At 40.1% G+C, this 21,108-nt stretch overlaps 1 protein-coding gene across 8 annotated transcripts in view; it reads left to right on the top strand.

The window, feature by feature from the left end:
* The window catches only part of LOC132397252 (focal adhesion kinase 1), a 545,830-nt gene that overhangs the window by 126,501 nt on the left and 398,221 nt on the right, over window positions 1-21,108 (top strand). The window contains exon 1 of one of the 8 annotated variants that reach the window (XM_059975775.1): window positions 18,067-18,088. The exons of the other annotated variants lie outside the window; for them this stretch is intronic. Coding sequence (XP_059831758.1) covers window positions 18,070-18,088 — 19 coding nt within the window. The 5' untranslated portion in view covers window positions 18,067-18,069. Of the gene's footprint in view, window positions 1-18,066; window positions 18,089-21,108 lie in introns of those variants that run through there. 8 annotated transcript variants of the gene reach the window in all.

The following is a 21,108-nucleotide window of genomic DNA, read 5'->3' on the forward strand; positions in this document are numbered from 1 at the left end:
AAGTATGAACTGTTAAGAAAAATCTTTCTCAAATAGATGAGAATATTGTCTCCGTCAGCCGGACCATTTTCCATGTCATCTAATACAGTGAGCATTGAATATAGCATACTGTACAGCACAGTATGGGGCCTTTGGACTACCATGATGTGCCAACCTAAACATACTCCACAATCAATCTAAACCTTCTCTCCTACACGCCCATTACTCTTTTTTTTTAAAATCTCCCATCTACATCCCTAAGAGTCTTGTAAACGTTCCTATTGTATCAATTGCTACCACTACCCCAGCAGTTCATTCTGGGCACCTAGGGCTCTCTGTAAACTAAAAACTACCTCTAATCCAGGCAGCATCCTGGCAAATCTCTGCATTGTCTCTGAAGCTTCCACATCCTATAATGATATGACCAGAACTGAACACAATGCTCCAAGTGTGTTCTAACCAGAGTTTCATAGAGCTGCAGCATAATCTCAAAATTCCTGAACTCAGTCCCTTAATGTAGACTATAATTGCAAACCATGACAGCACTATGACAGAAAAAAATCAGATGTTGTTGAGGCAGATTTATAAGTTAGAGCTATTATCTCATTGGAAAGAAAATGACGCAACTTTGAGTGATGGGTATGTCCTTTAATATAATATGGACCCAGATAATAACTTCTGATGCATTTGACATGAAGTTTAAAGGTTGAGCGATCACAATATCAAAGTGCACATCAAAGGGATGGAAAGCAAATACTGTCAAAAAGTTTGCTTCAAAGAGTGCAGAGGGGAGGAGTGGGAAAATTAGTAAGCTTAAAATACAAATTTCAGATGACCTAAAAGAGCTTATAATTTGTGAAGTATGGGAAGTCTGATGTTAAGAAGATTGTTTATAGGACTGGACATGAGAGAGACAGACAGATTTAAACAAGAAAATGTCTTATTAAACTAATGTGTTAAGGAACTACTCGCCAACATATTTAGCCATTCCACTATCTCAGCTTTGCAAGATACAAATATAAAATTTAATTTTTTAAAAAAGCTTGGCTCCAAGGCTACATTGTGTAGTTTGCTATACTGAAATGTACTCTATTTGTTGGTCAGTCTTTCTGAACAAAATCTTTCAGAAGTTCTAAGTACGTATGTCACCATATACAACTGAGATTCATTTTCTTGCCGACATATTCAATAAATCTTATAAACATAATAGATCAATTAAGGACTGCACCAACAGGGCGGACAACCAGTATGTAAAAGACGACAAACTACAAATACAAAAAGAAATAAGAAAAATAAATAAGCAAAAAATATGGAGAATATCAGATGAAGAGTCTTTGAAAGTGAGGTCATTGTTGTGGGAACAATTCAGTGATAGAGCATGTGAAGTTATTCTGTTTGGTTCAGGAGCCTGATAGTTGAGGAGTGATCATTGATCCTAAACCTGGTGTTAGTTCTGAGGCACCTGTACCACTGTCCTGATGGCAGCAGTGAGAAGAGAGTACAACCTGGGTGGTGGTGGTCCCTAATTTTGGTATTAAACATGGTATTGCAGGTATTAAATTCTGACTTGTTAGGCCTCATGTTCTCTAAGCTTAAGTTAGTTTGCCTAAATAAAACACAAGATACTGGAAATACTTAAAAGTTAAGGCAGCAGCTTGAAATGTTATGTTTTTTCTCTCCACAATTGCTAGATGACCTGTTGAGCATTTCCAGGATTTTGTTTATTTGAAATTTTCAGCGTTTCAAATCTCTTGTACATTATTCAAGGTAATTATAAAGCAGGAGGAACATTTTCATCTGGTTTTGTTTTAAATTTGAATAGGTTAAATTTATCATTTTATGTAGTCTTTTCAAAGCCGAAGAGACAAGATGACCAAGAGATAAAATGTTATACTCAGGAGTTTTCAGAATTTGTCTACCCCTCAGAGCTGCTTATGGCTGCTTTAAACACATGTGACACCCATAAATGGCCTATGTCTTTCTTTATTTCTGTTGATGCAAAGGATTCTAATGTTCAAACGTCATCCATGATTTTTGAGGCCAGAACTCAACATTGTCCTTGACATGGTGTGTGACTGATATGCAACCTATTTGAGCACAATAGTATCTTTGATCGTATTGCTGTACCATTTTAACTATGCAAGTTTCTATTTGAAGTTAAGATTAATTCTCAGAGTTTGTCTCCTGTTCTGAGCTCCGTTGTGAGAAGAGTTTATTAGGCAGATTGAGGGAAAAGATTCAAGCGTATGTTATAGCAGTGTTCCTACTGATTTCTGGAAGACTCTGGGCCATGACTGCTCAAAGTGAGGAATGAGAGTTTTGGATGATATTCAGAACCTTAAGGCCATGCGACAGATTCAATTCAAGTTTAATTGTCATTCAACTATCCATGAATACCCATGAATACAGACAAATGAGACGGTTACTCTGAGGCCAAGATCCAAAGTACAGTACACAATCACACACAACACAAGCACGCATAGCACATGTAAGATAGCAAGTACATGTAAGATGGCAGTAAAATACAGCCATGCAAAAAAAAAGTCCAGGGTCTTAGTCTACGAGTGCTGTTGAAATCTGTACTCACAATACAGTTCATCTTCTGCCAAGCAAACACTGGGGGTCAGCACTAACTCCAGCCTGGAATCCGTGCCACACTGGCTTGGGCACCTCTCTCCTGGTGGCTGTAAACAGGTGACCCTGCAGCTTGAGGCCTAGTTCTCGCTATGACCGAGACAAGCAGCTCCCCTGCTGTCTGCCAGTAAATCAGTGAAACAGATTTGCAGCTTTCCACATCAACGTCAAAAGGGTTTTGCGATCACAAGAAAAGCAACTAAGACAGTGACTTGTTGTTAGACTGCACAACTCCTTTGCGTACTGACTATTCTGAAGCCTCTGATGCAAGCAGCAGCATGATCTGCACCAAGTTCAGCTCCTTCAGTTTCTCCACCAATGAGCAACTTGTTCTTGGGGAAGACCTGCAGTACTTTAACTTAATGTCTTGCAGGATTTTGTGAACATAAAAATGTTTACAAATTATAGTAGCACCCCTTGACTCTGTAAAAGCTGCTGCAATTGAATACATTGTCATCTTACAGGAAATACTTTGTGTTTGCAGAAGCTCTGTGTATAAGCAGGAGGAGAAGTGCAAATGGCCCACCTACCCCATCGCTGGAGTAGTGCATTTCTCACATTAGTCTTGCTGACCGCCACAGAATCCACAAAATGGAATCCACAGCATGGAAGTAGTCAGCAGCATATGCTGTTTTTTGCCTTTCAACTAATTCTCTTGACTTGCTTTGTATCCCACTGCTTTGACCTTTAATGATTTAGTTTGTAAGCTGATGTACTTTTTTGAAAAAGGCACATGTCATAGCAGAGTTTTCAGTAATACATTTGGTGTTGGTACTTTTACTCCTATGAAGTATACAGCAAATTTCAGATTGTTTTGACTAACCAAGTAAGTTGTTTTATCGTAAATTAATTTTTTTGTCTGAAAAACAAAGCAACAATGTGAAAGCAAAATGTGGATTCAGAAGCCTGAAAAAAAGTGCAAATAAAGATATAACAATTTGATTATAACATTAAAACTAGAAAAGGTGAGAAGATTTAAACAAATGCATACATGAAAAGGAAGAGGATGGAAGGAAGATGCTGAGATGCATCCTAGAATGTGCTGGGACACCAATGCTATAACCTGGGATCATCAGGTGTTTTGGGTCCTTTAAAAAAAAATATTAGACACTGTTGCCCAGGTGACCCAGTTGGGGTTGATCAGGCCCCGGCTTTTGTCCCAGCAGCCTTTGTTCATGGGTCACACTACTTGATCCATAGCCATTGAGTAGCTTGCTCAGCAGCCTCTGTGATGGTCCTGATGGCTCTTTTCAGCTCCCTTAATGGTAAGAAGAGTGCAGGTTCTGCACAGCGAGCAGCCAGCAAAACCTTTATGCCCCACCTCTATAGGCTTGCAATATGCCCTGTACCTCTGCCTCTGGTGCTGCTCTACCAGGTCCTGGTACTTGGTTTACTTGTGATCAAATGCCTCTGCAATCTGGTCTTCCCAAGGAACTGACAGTGTCTGGCAGAATGACCATTTTTGGTCTTAGATGATAATACGTGAAAGTCAAAATGGTTTCAGTTGCTGGTCAGACATGTGGCTAGCAAGCCTGCTAGTGATCTCACTGAGGTGGTTGGTCTCAAATATATAAGAGAGAATAACTGTGATGGGCAAAAGAGGTTAATTAGTTCTAAAGCTTCAGCTGGACTTGAGTATTTCCAGCAATTTTTTTTTGACACAACTTCATTTAGTTGTATTAATCTTTTGGGTCAGAATTACTTTGTATAGTTGAAAGAATTAGGGAACAGAGGGTCAGTAGCTTTTAATTTCTTCACGTTAACATATTCGTGGGTTCTCCCCCCCCCCCCCCAACTCTCCACTATTCACTTTCCACGGGGCTTGCTCCCTCCGCGATTCTCTTGTCCATTCATCCCTCCCCTCTAATCTCCCTCCTGGCACATAGCTCTGCAGGCAACAGAAATGCTACACCAGGGGTCAGCAACCTTTACCACTGAAAGAGCCACTTGGACCCGTTTCCCACAGAAAAGAAAACACTGGGAGCCGCAAAACCCGTTTGACATTTAAAATGAAATAACACTGCATACAACGTTTTGTTTTGCCTTTATGCTATGTATAAACAAACTATAATGTGTTGCATTTATGAAATTGATGAGCTCCTGCAGAGAAAACAAAATTACATTTCTGCATGCAACAAAAACATTTTGAACTCCGAAAATAAGACGTTGGGTTGAAGGTTACTTTTAAGTAAAATACTCAACGTCTATTTGAGTCCTTCTTGTATTTATGAAAAACGCTAAACTTAAATTTGCCGCCAGCAGCAAACCAAAAATAACGTCAGCCAGCTGTCAACCTGCAAAATAAAAGGACTATTTCACTGAACAATGAAAACATATGAATATACGTAAAATAATAGGCAATTAAAATATTTATCATACTTGGTCAGGTTGACTCACACCTGACAATGCAGTCGTATTCGGTAGGGATGGATCGATGCTTAGGGGAGTGACCGGGAAGGATAATGTGTTTTTTCCCTCTCTGAACTCACAGAAGCGTTTCCCAAACGATGTTTGCATTGCGATGATTGCAGAATGTAAATACTCCGAATTTATCATGTCGTGACCTTGTTTGAACTCTCTCAAATTGGGGAAGTGAGACAATGTGCCTTTCTGTAAATCTCTGGCAAGCACTGTCAACTTGCGCTCGAATGCCAAAACATCCTCCAACATGTGCAGGGCTGTACGTCCTTTCCCCTGAAGAGCTGTGTTCAGCGTGTTCAGGTGCGCTGTCATGTCTACCATGAAGTGTAGCTTTTCCAGCCACTCTGGCTGTTCCAGCTCAGGAAAGGTGAGCCCTTTGCTGCACAGGAAAGTTTTCACTTCTTCCAGACACGCGACAAAGCGTTTCAGCACCTCCCCTCTGGACAGCCAGCGATAAAAACACGTTGTAGCGGTGTGCTACACGCAGTCAGTAAACTGCAGTCAAAGATAGCTTTATTCGAACTAAACAGCCTTGCTTTTAAGCCTCCCTCAACCCGCCCCCCGTGGGCGCGGATGATCCAAAAGACACGTACTCACAAACCCCCGTAGGCTATCTCCCTTAGCCTGAACGCTGGCTAATTGTGAGCCGGTTTGGATGTGTCAGGAAATGGGTCGCCACAACGTCTTATTTAGATTGTACAAGATCACCATAATCTTCAAATTTAGAATTACATTTCAAAAACTAACAAACCAACATAAAATACATTTTAATTAAATACTGACCAATTATTTCCCAAAGCAACAGGGAGCCGCAGCACAGACGTAAAAGAGCCACATGTGGCTCCGGAGCCGCGGGTTGCCGACCCCCGTGCTACACCTACTGATTCGCTTTCCTTGCCTCCTATTCAAACAGGCCTTCCAGGTTAAGCAACATTTCAGCTGTGAGTCTGTTGGGATTGTGTATTGTATCTGGTGCTCCTGATGCGACAGCCTCTATATTGGTGATACTCAATGTAAATTGGGAAACCACTTTGAACACCTCCGCTCAATCTGCCAAAAGTGGAATTTCCTGGTGGCCAGCTTTGTTAATTCCTATCCTCTTTCCTGTTTTTACATGTCAGTCCATAGCTGCCTCTTTTTCCATGATGAAGCCACTCTCAGGGTGAAGAAGCAACACCTTGTGTACTGTCCAAGTAGCCCCAAGCTGATAGCATAAACATAGACTCCTGGCAAATTATTTTTAAAAGTTCTTTCTCTCTTCCCCCCCCCCCCCCCCCCCCCGCACCTCTTCTATTCTCTCCTCTGGCTTCTTATCTCTTTTCCTCTCCTGATTGTTGCTGTCTCCTGGTGTGCCTCCTTCTTCCCTTTCTTCCATGCTCCTATCAGTTTCCTTCTTTGCATCAGTGCATCTACTTAATTGTCTTCAACTTTTAACTATCATCTTCTAGCTAGTCCTCCTCCACCACACTTTTTTATTCTCCCAGTCCTGAAGAAGGATCTTGGTCTGAAACTTCGACTGTTCATTCAATTCTGTAGAAGACTCTCTGACTTGCTGAGATGGTATTTCAATTGATTCTAGTAAAAATACAGTTGTTTCTGGAATTCCAGCTGTAGGTGAATCAGTATCCTGGTGAATACTACACTATGAAGACAAAAGAACACTCCAAGCAACTCGTAGAGCAGGCTGTCCTCAAAAACTGAGAAGGGGACTTGAGGGAGGCCACCAAGAGACCTGTGACAATTCTGGAAGAGTTGCAAGCTTCAGTAGCTGAGATGGGAGAGACAGCGCATGTAACCATAGTTCCCTGGGTTCTTCATCAGCCACAGCTTTATGTGAGAGTGCCAATGCGAAAGTCACTATGGGGGGGGGGGGGGGGGCAGCTCTCACATGAAATCTTGATTAGAGTTTGCCAGAAGACGTGGGAAACTCTGAAGGCAGCAGGAAGAAGGTTCTATGTCTGATGAAACCAAAATTGAGCTTTTTGGCTATCAGTCGAAATGCTATGTTTGGCTTAAGCCTAACACTATACATCAAAAACTCATCATCCCCATGCAATCTGACATGTAAAGAAGAATGGGGGAAAATTACAGTGTCAAGATGTGCAAAGCTGTTACAGACTCAAGGCTGTAATTGCTGCCAAAGGTGCATCTACTAAATAATGACTTGAGGGGTGAATACTTGAGCAATCAATTATTTTGTTTTGCATTTGTAATCAATGTAGATCACTTTGTAGAAATCTGTTCTCACTTTGACATGAAAGAGCCACTGTGATACAAAGTTGTAAAACAAAACATGAAAGCTTCCGGGGGGGGGGGGGGGGGAGAAGGGAAGTACTTTTTATAGGTGCTACATGCACTTTGATAGTAAATTTACTTTGAACTTTGAAAGACTTCGACACACTTTTATAGATGAACAGTGAAGATGCATTTATAACCTGATATGAAAACACCATTGCCCAGGAATAGAAATGGCTACAGACAGGGGTGGATACAGTCCTACCCCTCACATGCAAAGCCTTGCAAACCATTGAGCACATTTATATGGATTGCTGCCACAAGCAAACAGCATCACCAACTCCCAGCATTCATGCCATGCCCTCTTCTCACTTCTACCATTTGGGCACGAGGTACTGAACACTTAACAGGTTCAGGAACAATTATTATCCTAAAGCTATCTGGCTCCTGAATTGGCATGGATAACTTCAATCACCATCATTCTGAGCTGATTTTACGATCTACAGTCTCACTTGAAGGAGTCTTTACAACTTTTGTTGCATACCCTGTGACTGTCTTATGACCATGATGTAATTGAGTATCTCGTGAGCATGATGTAATTGTCTTGTGATGGTGGGGTGATGTAATTTTCCCGCCAGTGTGAGGTCACATGATGTAATTTTCCCACCGGGGTGAGGTCATATGATGGCATATTCCAATAGGTATATAAGGGAAACCCTTGTTGTCACGCAGTTAGTTCATTGGTTATTTTGATAGTTCGTTAGTTAGTTTTGCTGTGTATTCGTTTCATGAAGCAGTTTCGCCAATTGCTGCCGATTCTGGTTTGTTGCATCTTTGATTTACATTTAGTCTAGTTGGAGAGTGAAGACTTTACCGAAGTACAGGAACCTGAAGGATTGAGTAAAGTTGGTGTCATTTGGCGATTTTGTTGTGGATCGACCTTAATTGAAACTTTGTTCAGGATTAGTGACCTGCATCTGAGATAACCTCTGCAAGATCAGGAAGGTTTGTGCAGTGTTCACCCTCCAGCAAAAAGGTCAGTTCCCTTAAGCAGTTTTATTTCCTTTGTTGTGAATCCTTTGGGACAAGGCATATCTCGGCTGGGATCAGCAGTCACATCATGTCTTCAAAGAAATCAGTTTTCAGGGAAGTCTCTCCTTACTGACTGTATAAATCACTTGGACTTTCGAATTTACACTTTAAGAACCATTCCAGAGTTTGGCTGTCTGTTAAATTGCCGTATAGCAGTTAACCTCCAGTTAAATTAGTCATTTTTTTTACTGTTCACTTTTGTTGAGCAGAGTTTAATAAATGTTTGTTTATAAAACCTGACTCAATTGGTCTATGTACAATTTTTTAATATAATCCATTGCATTTTTTTCCCATAATTTCCTGAAAGGAAATTAGTTAGTTAATTAGTTTCCTGAAAGGAAATTAAGGGTAGTATAAGGTAACATGTACATACTTTGATAATAAATTTACTTTAAATAATTGAGCTTGTGTGTTGTTAAATTATTTGTTTCTATAGTCTGTGCTGTTTAAAACGAGTTCTGAAAGTAGCTCTAAGAATTTGCAATGCTGTGGTATAAAACAGGATGAATGGAATTGTTGTACTTGGAGCCAGCTCAAGGTTGGTATGGGTTACTTTCAATCCTGGGTCTGTTAAGCATCTTTTAAGATCATATTAAATGCTTGTGTAATTGAAATTGCAAAAGTACACAATGCAACTCTGAAAGTAGTTCATTTGGAGCCATTTTCTCTATTGTTTTGAGTACATTTTATTCACTAATTCTCAATGAGTTGTATGGAAAAAAGACACCTACCTATTCTAAACTTAAAAAACATGAAGCTATCTTGCTTGAAAGCAGATTTGTGGAGCTATTCGGTGTTTATGCAGCTGCATGAGCTAACGTGACTGTATGTTTCCCAATTCGCCTTTAAGTTTCCTTCGGATGCATCTGCTTGTAGCTTGGAGAGACTTGCTCTTGGTAGTTATTTAGAGTTACTTGTAATAATGAATAAGTTTGGAATTGGAGCCTTTGTCTTTTTTTTAATTGTTCCTTCAGTTGTGTGTTCTCCTTGAACCTTCTTGGTTTACATTTTTTTTAAAAATCCTGTTGTAAAATTTCTTTAACCATTGGGCATTGAAATCTATGCTAAGGAACGTAATAGTCATACAGTCTTGCAATACAGAAGCAGACTCTTTAGCCCATCACGTCTTGCATTGACCAAGTATCAATCCCATTTCCATTCTTCACACAAATTTTCTAAGTAATTCCAACCCTAGTACAAAAATACAGATAGTTATGTTGTCAAAATTCACGCTGCCGTACAATTATTGCTTTATGAAAGATATCATATATAAATATTTCATAAGGTTCATCACTTGGGGCTGCTTAACAAGATGAAATCTATGGTGTTACAGGAAGCATACTGGTATGGATAGAGGAATGGCTGATGGGCAGGAGGCAGTGAGTGGGAATAAAGGGTGTCTTTTCTGGTTGGCGGCCAGTGACCAGTGGTGTTCCTCAAGGGTCAATATAGGGACCACTACTTTTCACATGGTTTGTCAGTGATTTAGATAGTGGAATTGATGACTTTGTGGCAAAGTTTGTGGATGATACAAAGATGGGTGGAAAGGTAAGTAGAGCTGAAGAAGCAATGCAAATACAGCAGGACTTAGACAAATTGGAAGAATGGGCAAAAAAGCGTTGGCAGATTGAATACAGCATTGGGAAATGCATGATGCATTTGGTAAAAGGAACAAAAGTGCAGACTGTTATCTAAATGGGGAGACAATTCAAACATCAGAGATGCAGAGGGACTTGAGTCCTCGTGGTGGACTCCCAGAAGGTTGATTTACAAGTTGAGTCTGTGGTAAACAAGGCAAATGCAATGTTGGCATTTATTTCAAGGAAAATAGAATATAAAAGCCAGGCAATGATGATGAGGTTTTATAAGATACTAGTCAAGCGCATTTAGAATATTGTCAACAGTTTTGGGCCCCTTATCTCAGAAAAGATCTCATTGAAGAGAGTCCAGAGGATGTTCACAAGGATGATTCCAGGAATGAAGGGGTTAGCTTAGGAGCATTTGGCAGCTTTGGGCCTGTACTCACTGAAATTTAGAAGAATGGGCATATTAGAAGGACTAGATAACGTGGATGTGGAGAGGAATCTTCAGGAGGGCATGGAGCGACCACTCCCCGCTGAATATCGACGGCTCCTCAGTTGAGATAGTAAAGAGCACCAAATTTCTTGGTGTTCACCTGACGGAGAATCTCACCTGGTTCCTCAGCACCAGCTCCATAGCAAAGAAAGCCCAGCAGCGTCTCTACTTTCTGTGAAGGCTGAGGGAAATCCATCTCCCACCCCCCCATCCTCATCACATTCTACAGGGGTTGTATTGAGAGCATCCTGAGCAGTTGCATCACTGCCTGGTTCAGAAATTGCACCATCTCCGATTGCAAGACCCTGCAGAGGACAGTGTGGTCACCTGAGAAGATCATCGGGGTCTCTTTTCCCTCTATCATGGACATTTACACTATACGCCGCATCTGCAAAGGAAACAGCATTATGACGGATCCCATGCACCCCTCATACAATCTCTTCTCCCTCCTGCCGTCTGGGAAAAGGCTCAGAAGCATTTGGGCTGTCACGACCAGATTACGTAAGTTTCTTCCCCCAAGCTATCAGACTCCTCAATACCCGAAGCCTGGACTGACACCTTGCCCTATTGTCCTGTTTATTATTTATTGTAATACCTGCACTGTTTTGTGTACTTTATGCAGTCCTGTGTAGGTCAGTAGTCTAGTGTAGCTTTGTGTTGTTTTTTATGTAGTTCAGTCTAGTTTTTGTACTGTCATATAACACCATGGTCCTGAAAAATGTTGTCTCATTTTTACTATTGTACTGTACCAGCAGTTATGGTTGAAGTGACAATAAAAGTGACTTGACTTGAGGATGTTACCGATGGTGGGGGCATCCAGAATTAGAGGGCACAGCCTCAAAATTGAGGGGTTGTAGCGATGTACTACATACACACAGAGCTAGAAATAACGACATGCAGTCTGTAAGTTGCACTCGAGACTAGTTTATTCAAACTTCGCGGCACTGGCTTTTACGTATTTCCATTCCCGCCCTCTTTGGGCGGAAATGACGTCAGGGGTTCCTTACAAAAGTCTCTTCCTGCGCGCGGGCTTTCTCCCCTTGCTGGTGAAGAAGGCGTCCCAGTGCCATTTTGGGGCTGGCCTCTCTGCCGACACATGTACCATTTTGTGAGCCGGTTCACCTGCATAGAAAGTGGGTTGCCACTGGGTGACCATTTAGAATGGAAGTAAGAAGGAATTTTTTAGCCAGAGAATAGTAAATCTGGAATGCTTTGCCACAGACTGCAGTGCAGGTCAAGCTTGTGGGTATATTTAATGCAGAGTTTGATAGATTCCAGATTGGTCGGGGCATTAAGGGAATGGTGAGAGGGCAGGTAGATGGGGTTGAATGGGATCTGGAATCAACCATGATGAAATAGCAGAGAGGACTCAATGGGCTGAATGGCCTAATTCTGCTCCTATGTGTTACGATTTTATAACACTTAACCTTGTAGGGTGTAGTAAGTGCATGACATAAATGTATCCTGTGTGTGTTACTGGATTTCCTCTAATTCACAAGCAATATAATGGTGAGTGAATAGTCTTCCTCAGCTGCTTTTTTTTTAAAAAAGCATAGAACACCATGTTAAAACAATAACAGGTACAGTAGCAGAACAATGCCATCTATTTATTCGTAATATTTTTAGCAACAAAAATCAAGATGGCTGAATTCCTTTGACTTAATCCTTACTACTTGAACTGTTTTGACAATGAACAGAATTTAACCATTGTAGAACATTGTATAGTTGTGAAGAACAACCTGAAAATTGTTTTTTAAAAAAAGAATGTGGATAAAGTTACTGGTAATTCTGTTTTAGGTTATCCATGCATGAAAGTATATTCTTAAAAGCTATTGACAAGTTAAGAAACAGAAATGTATTCTCACTATTTCTGGTTTATTAGCTTCAGAAGGTGGCCATACATATATTGATGTTGATTGAGTGAGAAGCTATGGGGCATGGTAGCAATCTTTTTTTAAAAAGGGAGCTGCGGAAAATCAATATTCCACATGCTTCAAAGTATCCAAATCTGCATTACACTATCAAAATATTTTGCTGAGATTTCTTGATGTTAAAATAATTTAGTTATTACCAAATGTAAGGAACAAACGTATTTTCTTCAGTTTACCATGTAACAGAAAACAGTAGTTGGTCTCTTTTGCTTTAAGTGTTGATATGAAAGACGAAGCTTAATTTTTTTGGCAATTTTTTAACAATTATTTTTCTACGGAGCAAAGGATGGAAGAATTCTTCTCTTCCATGGTACCCATCCAACTATTTTACTGAGTTGTTTCTTAGAAACTGATCTGATCTTCAGAAGTACAGTAATGATGTGTAGTTGCTTAGGTGAGATGAAGTATAGTAGAGTTTGTACAGGAATAATTTTGCTATGTGAATTAAGCTGCCACTCAGTTTTAACTTTGGAAAAACAAAGTCCCATTTTTATTCGATTGTATGGAAATAGGAACAATGCTAACTTACCCTCCCTGGTATTCAGTATCCAATACTGAATGTATAATGAATAGAGTTTTTTTTTTACTTTGCCTTGTGGAATGCAACCTTTGTTTGCAAAGCAGTATTTATTTGGCACCTAAGATGAAAACAGAAAATATTGGATGAATTCCACCACTCGGGCAGAATATGTGGAACAAGAAACAATTGACCTCATGCACAACATTTAGAATTTTGAATGTTGCTCATTTGAGAGTGTGCAGTGGGGATCATGAATGATAGTGTGAACATAATGAATAAAATCTTCTTGGGCTTCCAGCCTGGTACAGGTGTTGATTTTAACTGGCATTTAGATGACAAACTGTTGTCTTCATCAGGAATGATGCCTGGGCATGTCTAGTCCGGTGGTATTAATACTCTTGTCAACCGTCACTCTTGATTGGTTCGTCCTTGTCCAATCAAGTTTCTGTTATCCTACTTTGTTGACAGTCTTTAAACTTCTCCCATCCTATCTTTGAATATATTTCATTTAGTATTTGACATTTCCATTCTGGTGGAAAAATATCTGCTTTATCCGTGCCTCTCATGCACTTCTATCATGTTACTCCTCAGTTTCTGATGCTGAGGAGAAAACAATTCACATTTGTCTAACCTCTCCTAATAGCTAATATACTCTAATCTGGATGATAAGCCACATTAATCCACTGGAAGCCTCTACATTCTTCCTGTAATGTGGTGATCAGAACTGCACTGATACTCTAAATGTTGCCTAATCAAAGTTGTTGTTTTTCTTTGCAGCTGAATGTCTTCCTGGCACCCTGACTGCTGTCTGCAAGTATGCCATATGCCACCTTTATCACCCTATCTGCTTGTGTTGCCAGATTTAGGGAGCTGATGGCTTAAACCACAGGATCCCTCTGCACATCAGTGCTCCGAAGGGTCCTGCTATTTACTCAATGCCCTCCTGTTAGATGTGCCCTTCCAAAGTTCACACCTCTTTGCTTCTCTGGATTAAACTCTTATCTATTTCTCTGCCCACATTTCCACTTGACTATACTGTTTGACAACTTTTGTCAATATTTGCAACTCTGTAATTTTTATAGAAGCTTACTATCTAATCCACCTAGACTTTTGTTAAAATATTTTTTGTGTATCACATACAATAATGGTCCCACCGCTACTTACAGAACTTGCATCAGAACAATGACCTTGTACCACCACCCTCTGTCTTCTATGGCAAAGCCAATATTGTCTTAAGTCTACTAAGTCCCTTGCAACACATGTTCCTTAATTTTCTGGATTAGTCCACCATGAGGAGCCTTGTCAAAACTTTATTAAAGTCCATGTATGATATCAACTGCCTTACAATGATCATCTTTTTAAAAAAAAAACTCAATTAAGTTTGTGAGACATTACCTTATGGCATATGTCCATGCTGATTGGCCCTACTATATTCGTGCTTTTCCAGATGCGAGTTGGGAATTGAGAAAAATGGCAGAGTATCTGACAAGTGTGGCAAAATGGGAACCAGTTCAGAATTGGCCAACTTTAGATTAAGGTGGGGAAGAGTGCCAGCAGAGGAGCAGAAAGCTATATACAGGTTTCCCCCGCAATCCGAAGGTAGAATGTTCCTATGAACAACACACACAAAATGCTGGTGAAACACAGCAGCTCAGGCAGCATCTATAAGGAGAAGCACTGTCGATGTTTCGGGCCGAGACCTTTCATCAGGACTAATGAACTTGAACCCACGCGAGGTCATCAGTCGCCTAAACGCAGTGATACTACAAGGGGGGGGGGGCAGGCACGGGCCTGTTGCTCTCCTCGCTTGGTCAGACGTTCTCTCTGGACTGCAACCTCTGCGGCCCTGGCACGGGGACCTCTGACCCTGACCTTGGCCTCTCATCCCACCCACGACCAGCCACACCTGGCCAAGGTGTCTGGTGGCGGGCAGACGGGAGGCAATGAAGCCCTCAAAGTTGCTTCGGTACCCTGAGTCCAAGCAGCCCACACTTCAGGACAAACCCACTGAGTATTTTCAGCAGAAAAAAACGTGAGCAGCGTGGGACAGCAGCTAAGTGCTGAGAGCCGCAAAAACTAAAATGCTGAATAGACTGGACATAAGGAACTCCCTTCGAGTATTGCTGTTTTCCCGTCCTGTTTAACACCCCCCCCCCCCACACCACGGTCAGCCGGTCTGCAAGAATATTGTCAATATTAAACTAGTCTGCGGTGCAAAAAAAGGGCGGGTACCCCTGGTGTTTATACATTGTTACTACTTCTGGGTTGTGGGGTTTTACTTCCAGCCTTTTCTGCCCTGGTACGCATGCACGTAACTAATCAATTTGGGGTTGATCTCGCCTTTCACTAAGGCCGAGGTAGTGGATCTGGGGCTTAAAAAGGTTGGTGACCACTGCCCTATATAAAGTAGAAATATTGTAGGTACTGTGTAGTTTCACTTATCAATATTGGGAAGACAGCAAGCCAAAATCGATTTGGAGAAAAAAAATTGGCACGTACACGCCTACACACGTATATGCATATGTACGCACATGCACGAATGCGCAAACAACTGCCCGCACAAAGCTTTACGGTCATTGTAGTCTTTCGCGGGGTAAACACACGTATACAGCGGGCGTCTTTTTTTTGTAAAAGTGAAAATCCTCTTTGGTTAGCGAAAACAGGTACTAGTGTACGTCTTTTGTAACAGCAATTTGTTGTAAAGTGAATGTTCAAAAAACGGGAGATACCTGTATTAGCAATAAAATTTAGATGATCCAGCACAGAATACGATGATTTTGAAATTAGTGAAGGAGGTTTCTGTTGTAGACCCAAATTTAAAACAGTGAAGGGGATTATTACAAATAAGAACTTCAATCTAATCTTTTTACTCAAATGAAAGACACAATTTCTTTTTCTCATTGTTCCTGCATTGACTTTTATTCATGCTTGCCAGAGAATAGACATTAACGAAGTTTGGTTTCACTTCAAATTTCAGAAAAGGTTAAGCAATCATTTATGTATTGAGCTTTTGCTTGTAGTGTGTCGAAGTTCAAATGTGATTTTACCAAATTATTTTAGCATTGCCTAGTAATTTGGTCTATTGGTGAGTGTACATCTTAAAGTCTTGAAATATTTGCTCTTATGTTCTCGAAGATGCTGCTTGATTTGTGAAGTTTCCCTAATGTTTTGTGGTTTTTAAAATTTCCAACATAGATAGTATTTTGCCATTACATTTTAGCAATAACAGCAAAAGATTATTTTACATGAATTTATCAGTTTTCTTTGCCGAGAAGTTTTAAATTAATGTAAATGTTAATTGGCTTCAGTATATATTGATTTACATTGATTGGCATGCTTTTGATATTCAATGTAAATTGCATGCTGAAGTGATATTGAATAACATACACATTCAGTTGTGGGAAGCAAACAGGTGAGGTACATGAACAGAGCAATTGAAACCTAAACCCTAGTGTTTTATAACATGAATAACCTTGGATAATTGGAAGTCATGCATCATACATCTAATATTTAGTACAAGGCAATAGCTAACAATTTTGATTACAGCATGTGTATTTTTAAGCAGAATGTTTTAATGGAAGTGTTGTATGTGTGAGTGCATTTGAGTTACACTTTTGGTTATTTTCGTTAGCCCTTCAAGTACAATAGAAGAATCAGTGAGTGTCAGAGTTATTTCATAATGCAACAGGAAAATATACAATTTGTCTGTGGAAGTTATTGCTGAGTGACAGAACTATTATCACTGTACTCTTTATTTTTTCTACCCTTTGATCTTGGAGGAACATACACCAATATTTTACAATGATATCTACAGCTTTGGAAACGTATCTTTTTTTTATCCCACCAGATGGGCTAAACTTTATAATTTATTCAAGTTTAACTTCACACCCAACAACCTGGGAGGCAGAGCAGAGAGGATAAAGAAATAGAAATTGATGAGCACAATGCTGCCCCAGTGTTCTGGTCAGGAACAGATGAATAGCAAATCAGGATCTTTTTCAGAAGATTGAAATGTGAGGGCTCAAAGCACATGTTTATTTTGACCCTATTGTGTGAATGTTGGCACTTTGCTAACTTAGTTTTATTATAGATTATTAAATGTGCATTTGATGCTTCAAAATTTAGTTCTTGCGAGAAGTTGCAGTAATCTCGGTAAAGCATTTTTTAAAAAAAGTTGTGGAATTAAGGACATCAGTGACAACATTGATTTATATTTACTTCACAATCATTTAAAAGTGTTGTAGTACTTTTGAGAAATTGGTATATTGAAGAGACTTGAGGCTTCAAATAATTCCTGGTTTGTGTACTTTTGTGCATTGTGTCATGATTTAAATTCTATGTAGTACAGTGTTATGGAGTCTGTTTGTGTGAGCCTCAGCTGTTACATTACCATGCAGTCCCCAGGGATACATGGGCCAGAGGGAAGTTACAAAAATACATGAACCTTGAGCAGTGAGGTGGTGACAACATGATTATGACTTCGAACAAGATGTAGACAAAGGACACCATGAAAAGTGTTCCTATTAAGTATATATAGCATAATAAGACAGTCTGATACCTGATAAACCTGAAATGTTAAAAGCTTAATGGTTTCAAAAAGATTTTAGTAGCACCACTGGGATTCACAACCCTTTCTAAAAGAATTGCCATGGCAGATGCTAATGCGTGATTCAGTCAGAGTATATCTGATATTTTAAAAATAAATTGTTAAATCTGTTGTGTGACCAATAGACTTGCGTGAATGTGACTCTGCTTTTGAATTCTAGAGCAGTAGTTACAACTTTGCTAGAAATTGTATTTCAGAGTCCAGATTAGAGTTAATCATTGCCAACATAACTGCTGCTTAATTTTCAACTGCAGATTAAATTATATGGACTGTACCCATCTGTGAGACAAATAGTCTGGTCTGCTGGAGCTTGTGGGTTGCAATGATTGATGTATATTGTTTCTGATGTGCAGCTTTTGGGTGCTGTGCAGCAACAAAAGAGTCACGTCATGGTGCTTTAATGCAGGGCTTAGAGCCATTTTATTCCCCTTTCTCATGTTCAGTTGCTTTGCTGATGTGCCGATGAATTGCTGCTTTTCTGAACTGGTCACTGCTAAAAATTATTGCATAAGCATTGTGGAGTTGTTGAGGTTGTGCAAGCAATTGTTTATATGGACGATTTTCTTAATTGGAAGATGAATATTAAATATTTTGGTAAGTTAATTCATCATGTGTTTTCTGAATAATGCAACAAAACAAACTCAGAGGCTACTTGAATTTCAATTTCCAGATAATTGTATGTTAATTTAAAAAGTTGTTACTTTATGAGCAGTTCTGTATTGGCACAGCAGAAATATTACTGGCAAAGCAAAGTTTATGTAATTCTATGGGTTTCTTCAAATTGTACAGGCTTCTGATCGTGAAATAAGTAATATTAAAAAGCTACCATTGACTTAGTGTCTGATACTGGTCATTAAAAGACATGGGTTTTTAAAACTACTATTTGAGAGTTGGATTCAAGCATTGAGAATTGAAATGCATAACTGTCTGTAAAATGGTTGATTCCATATGTTTGTGAGTGATGGCAAAAGATCAAACAATTTATAATTTTGTTTGATATAAATCAGGAGGATGTCACATTATGTGTGATGTATGGCAGATTTTGCATGAGTATTTTGTGTTGCTGTTGAAAATTCATGATGTGCTTTTCTAACTAAACTAAATATACTGTCTTGAAATACCTTTTTCTGTTTGTAGTCAGTTGCATTAACACAGGATATTGGAACTGCAAGTCTGGCCTATGCCAGTAACTGAATAGTTCTGCAATGATAACATTCTGCAGTAATGATTTCTGCTCAGTCACTGCAAGAGTGGAAAGTAATTGTAATTGATTTCTGGTTTAAAATAAAAAAATAAAAGAAATTATTTTAAAAATGCACTATAATGAGCTTGTATTTTTTTCTTCTGAAAGCTTAAGACTTGTCCACAGATCTTAACCTTTCTTTCAATGTCATAGAACAACTCAACTTTCCACACAACCTTCCATCTCTGCCTTAGATCTGAGACTCCCCCCTACACATTTCCCACTCTTGAATCCAAAATTAGCCTTGTCCCATCAGTGTTCACTTTGCCATCTGTTTGTAAGTCAGAAGTAGGTCCTAAATAGTATCAGCTTTAGGAGCCATTCTGTTGGCTTTCTTTGTCTACTTGAATTTATTCATTTATTTAGAGATACAGCGTGGAATAGGCCCTTTGAGCCGCACCATGCAGCATCTTCCGATTTAACCTTGACCTAATCATGTGACAATTTGCAATAATCAATTAACCTACTCACTGGTACATCTTTGGACTATGGGTGTGTGTGTGGGGGGGGGGGGAGGGGGAATCTGGTTTCTCTGGGTCCTTGGGTTTCGTCCGATAATCCAAAACATATTGGGTAGGTTAAATGAGAAACTGGATTAATATGGAGGCACAATTAAGACTGCAGATATTGAAATGGATCAACACCAAAATTGCTGGAGGGGCTCAGCAAGTCAGGCAAAATCTTTGGAGCGAAATGGACAGTAAATGTTTTGTGCTGAGACCCAAGACCCTTCAGGACTGGAAAGAAAGGTAGAAGTACTGAGGCACCCATGGATAAATGTGGACTTGGGGGAAATGGGAAAATGGTCTGTTAGCATTAGAATTAAGAGCTGTTGAAATGTTTAAAAACAACTGTTTTGTTCAAACACCAAATGTGAAAGTGAAATAGAAATATAATTCGGGACCGCTGTTAGTGGGGTGAATGAATGCTGTTTGAAATGTGTATTGGTTCATAGTGTTGAGCATGACTTTCAGTACACAAGCAAAATCTATGATTTGAGAAACATTGAATAGCTTGAACATGTAATAATGGATGAATCCTATTTGTTAATGGTGACATTTCAGTTGGAATCCACATAGAATATCTTTGAGTTGAAGACATGATTTTGGGAAAGAACCATGGCAATGTATCCTTATTAAAACACCATTGAAGACTGCTGACTGGTTCTCTGAAGATGGTGAGCCTAAAGAAATGAGAGATGTAATGATTTATCAGATAGGACAAATAAAGAGATACTGTGAAAGTATCATAGAGATTCTTTCAACATTCAGATGTGCAGCTTGTAGATAGATATGTATGTATGATGTAGGCCTCCATTAGTCTCGATAGACCATGGATTTGCGCCTTGGAAAGTTTCCAGGGCACAAATCTGGGCAAGGTTTTTTTAATGGAAGACCGGCAGTTGCCCAAGCTGCAAGTCTCCCTTCTCCATGCCAACAATGTTGCCCAAGGGAAGGGCATTAGGACCTATACAGCTTGGCACCAGTGTCGTCGCAGAGCAATGTGCGGTTAAGTACCTTGCTCGAGGACACACACGCAGCCTCAGCCAAGGGTCGAACTAGTGACCTTCAGATCACTAGATGAACGCCTTAACCACTTGGCCATGCACCAGTAGATAAATATTCAGATTCAGATTATTGTCATTTAGAAACTACAAATGCAATGCAGTTTAAAAAATGAGACGACGTTCCTCCAGAATGATATCACAAAAGCATATGACAAAACAGACTACACCAGAAAATCCACATAACGTTTGGCAATCCCCAATCCAGAGTCCGGAGAGGCTGCTGCATATTAATATCGTGCTACCGTCTTAGCGTGTTCCCCGGAAAGGAGCTCCAAGTCTGCCAGACAAACAAGACCAAAAACTAAAGCTACAAGACCTGCACAAAAACACATAGTTACAACAGTGCAAACAAAAGCATAATTGATTTAAAAAAAAACAGACCATGGGCACAGTAAAAATAGTCCAAAGATGTTAAAGGACTATAAGTTCAAAAAAAATCACCACACAGTTTCCACAAGTCCCCAGGGTCCCGACAGAATCGTCATCCCACGCCAGCGGCAGAAAGGAATAACCCCCGCTGTGGACTTCCACGGCGCTGCCTGACTCAACCTTGCAGACGCAGCACACAATGAAAGCTCCATTGAACCTCCGAGCCGACGACCATCCCCTCCGGCACAGCTTCTCCGAGCATCATCCTCTGCTGAGCGTATTAAGACAGCCCCGCCAACGGCCCTTGGCAATGTGACCCTGAGGACTGGGGGCCTGTTCTTCCCAGCAGTCCCGGACCTCGCAGCAGCAGCAATGAGGAAGGTCTTCCTGGAGATTTCCCGATGTTCCTCCGTGCTCCCACTTCCGTTTTCAATC

This window comes from Hypanus sabinus, chromosome 1, assembly GCF_030144855.1.
Source record: "Hypanus sabinus isolate sHypSab1 chromosome 1, sHypSab1.hap1, whole genome shotgun sequence".
Taxonomy (NCBI): domain Eukaryota; kingdom Metazoa; phylum Chordata; class Chondrichthyes; order Myliobatiformes; family Dasyatidae; genus Hypanus; species Hypanus sabinus.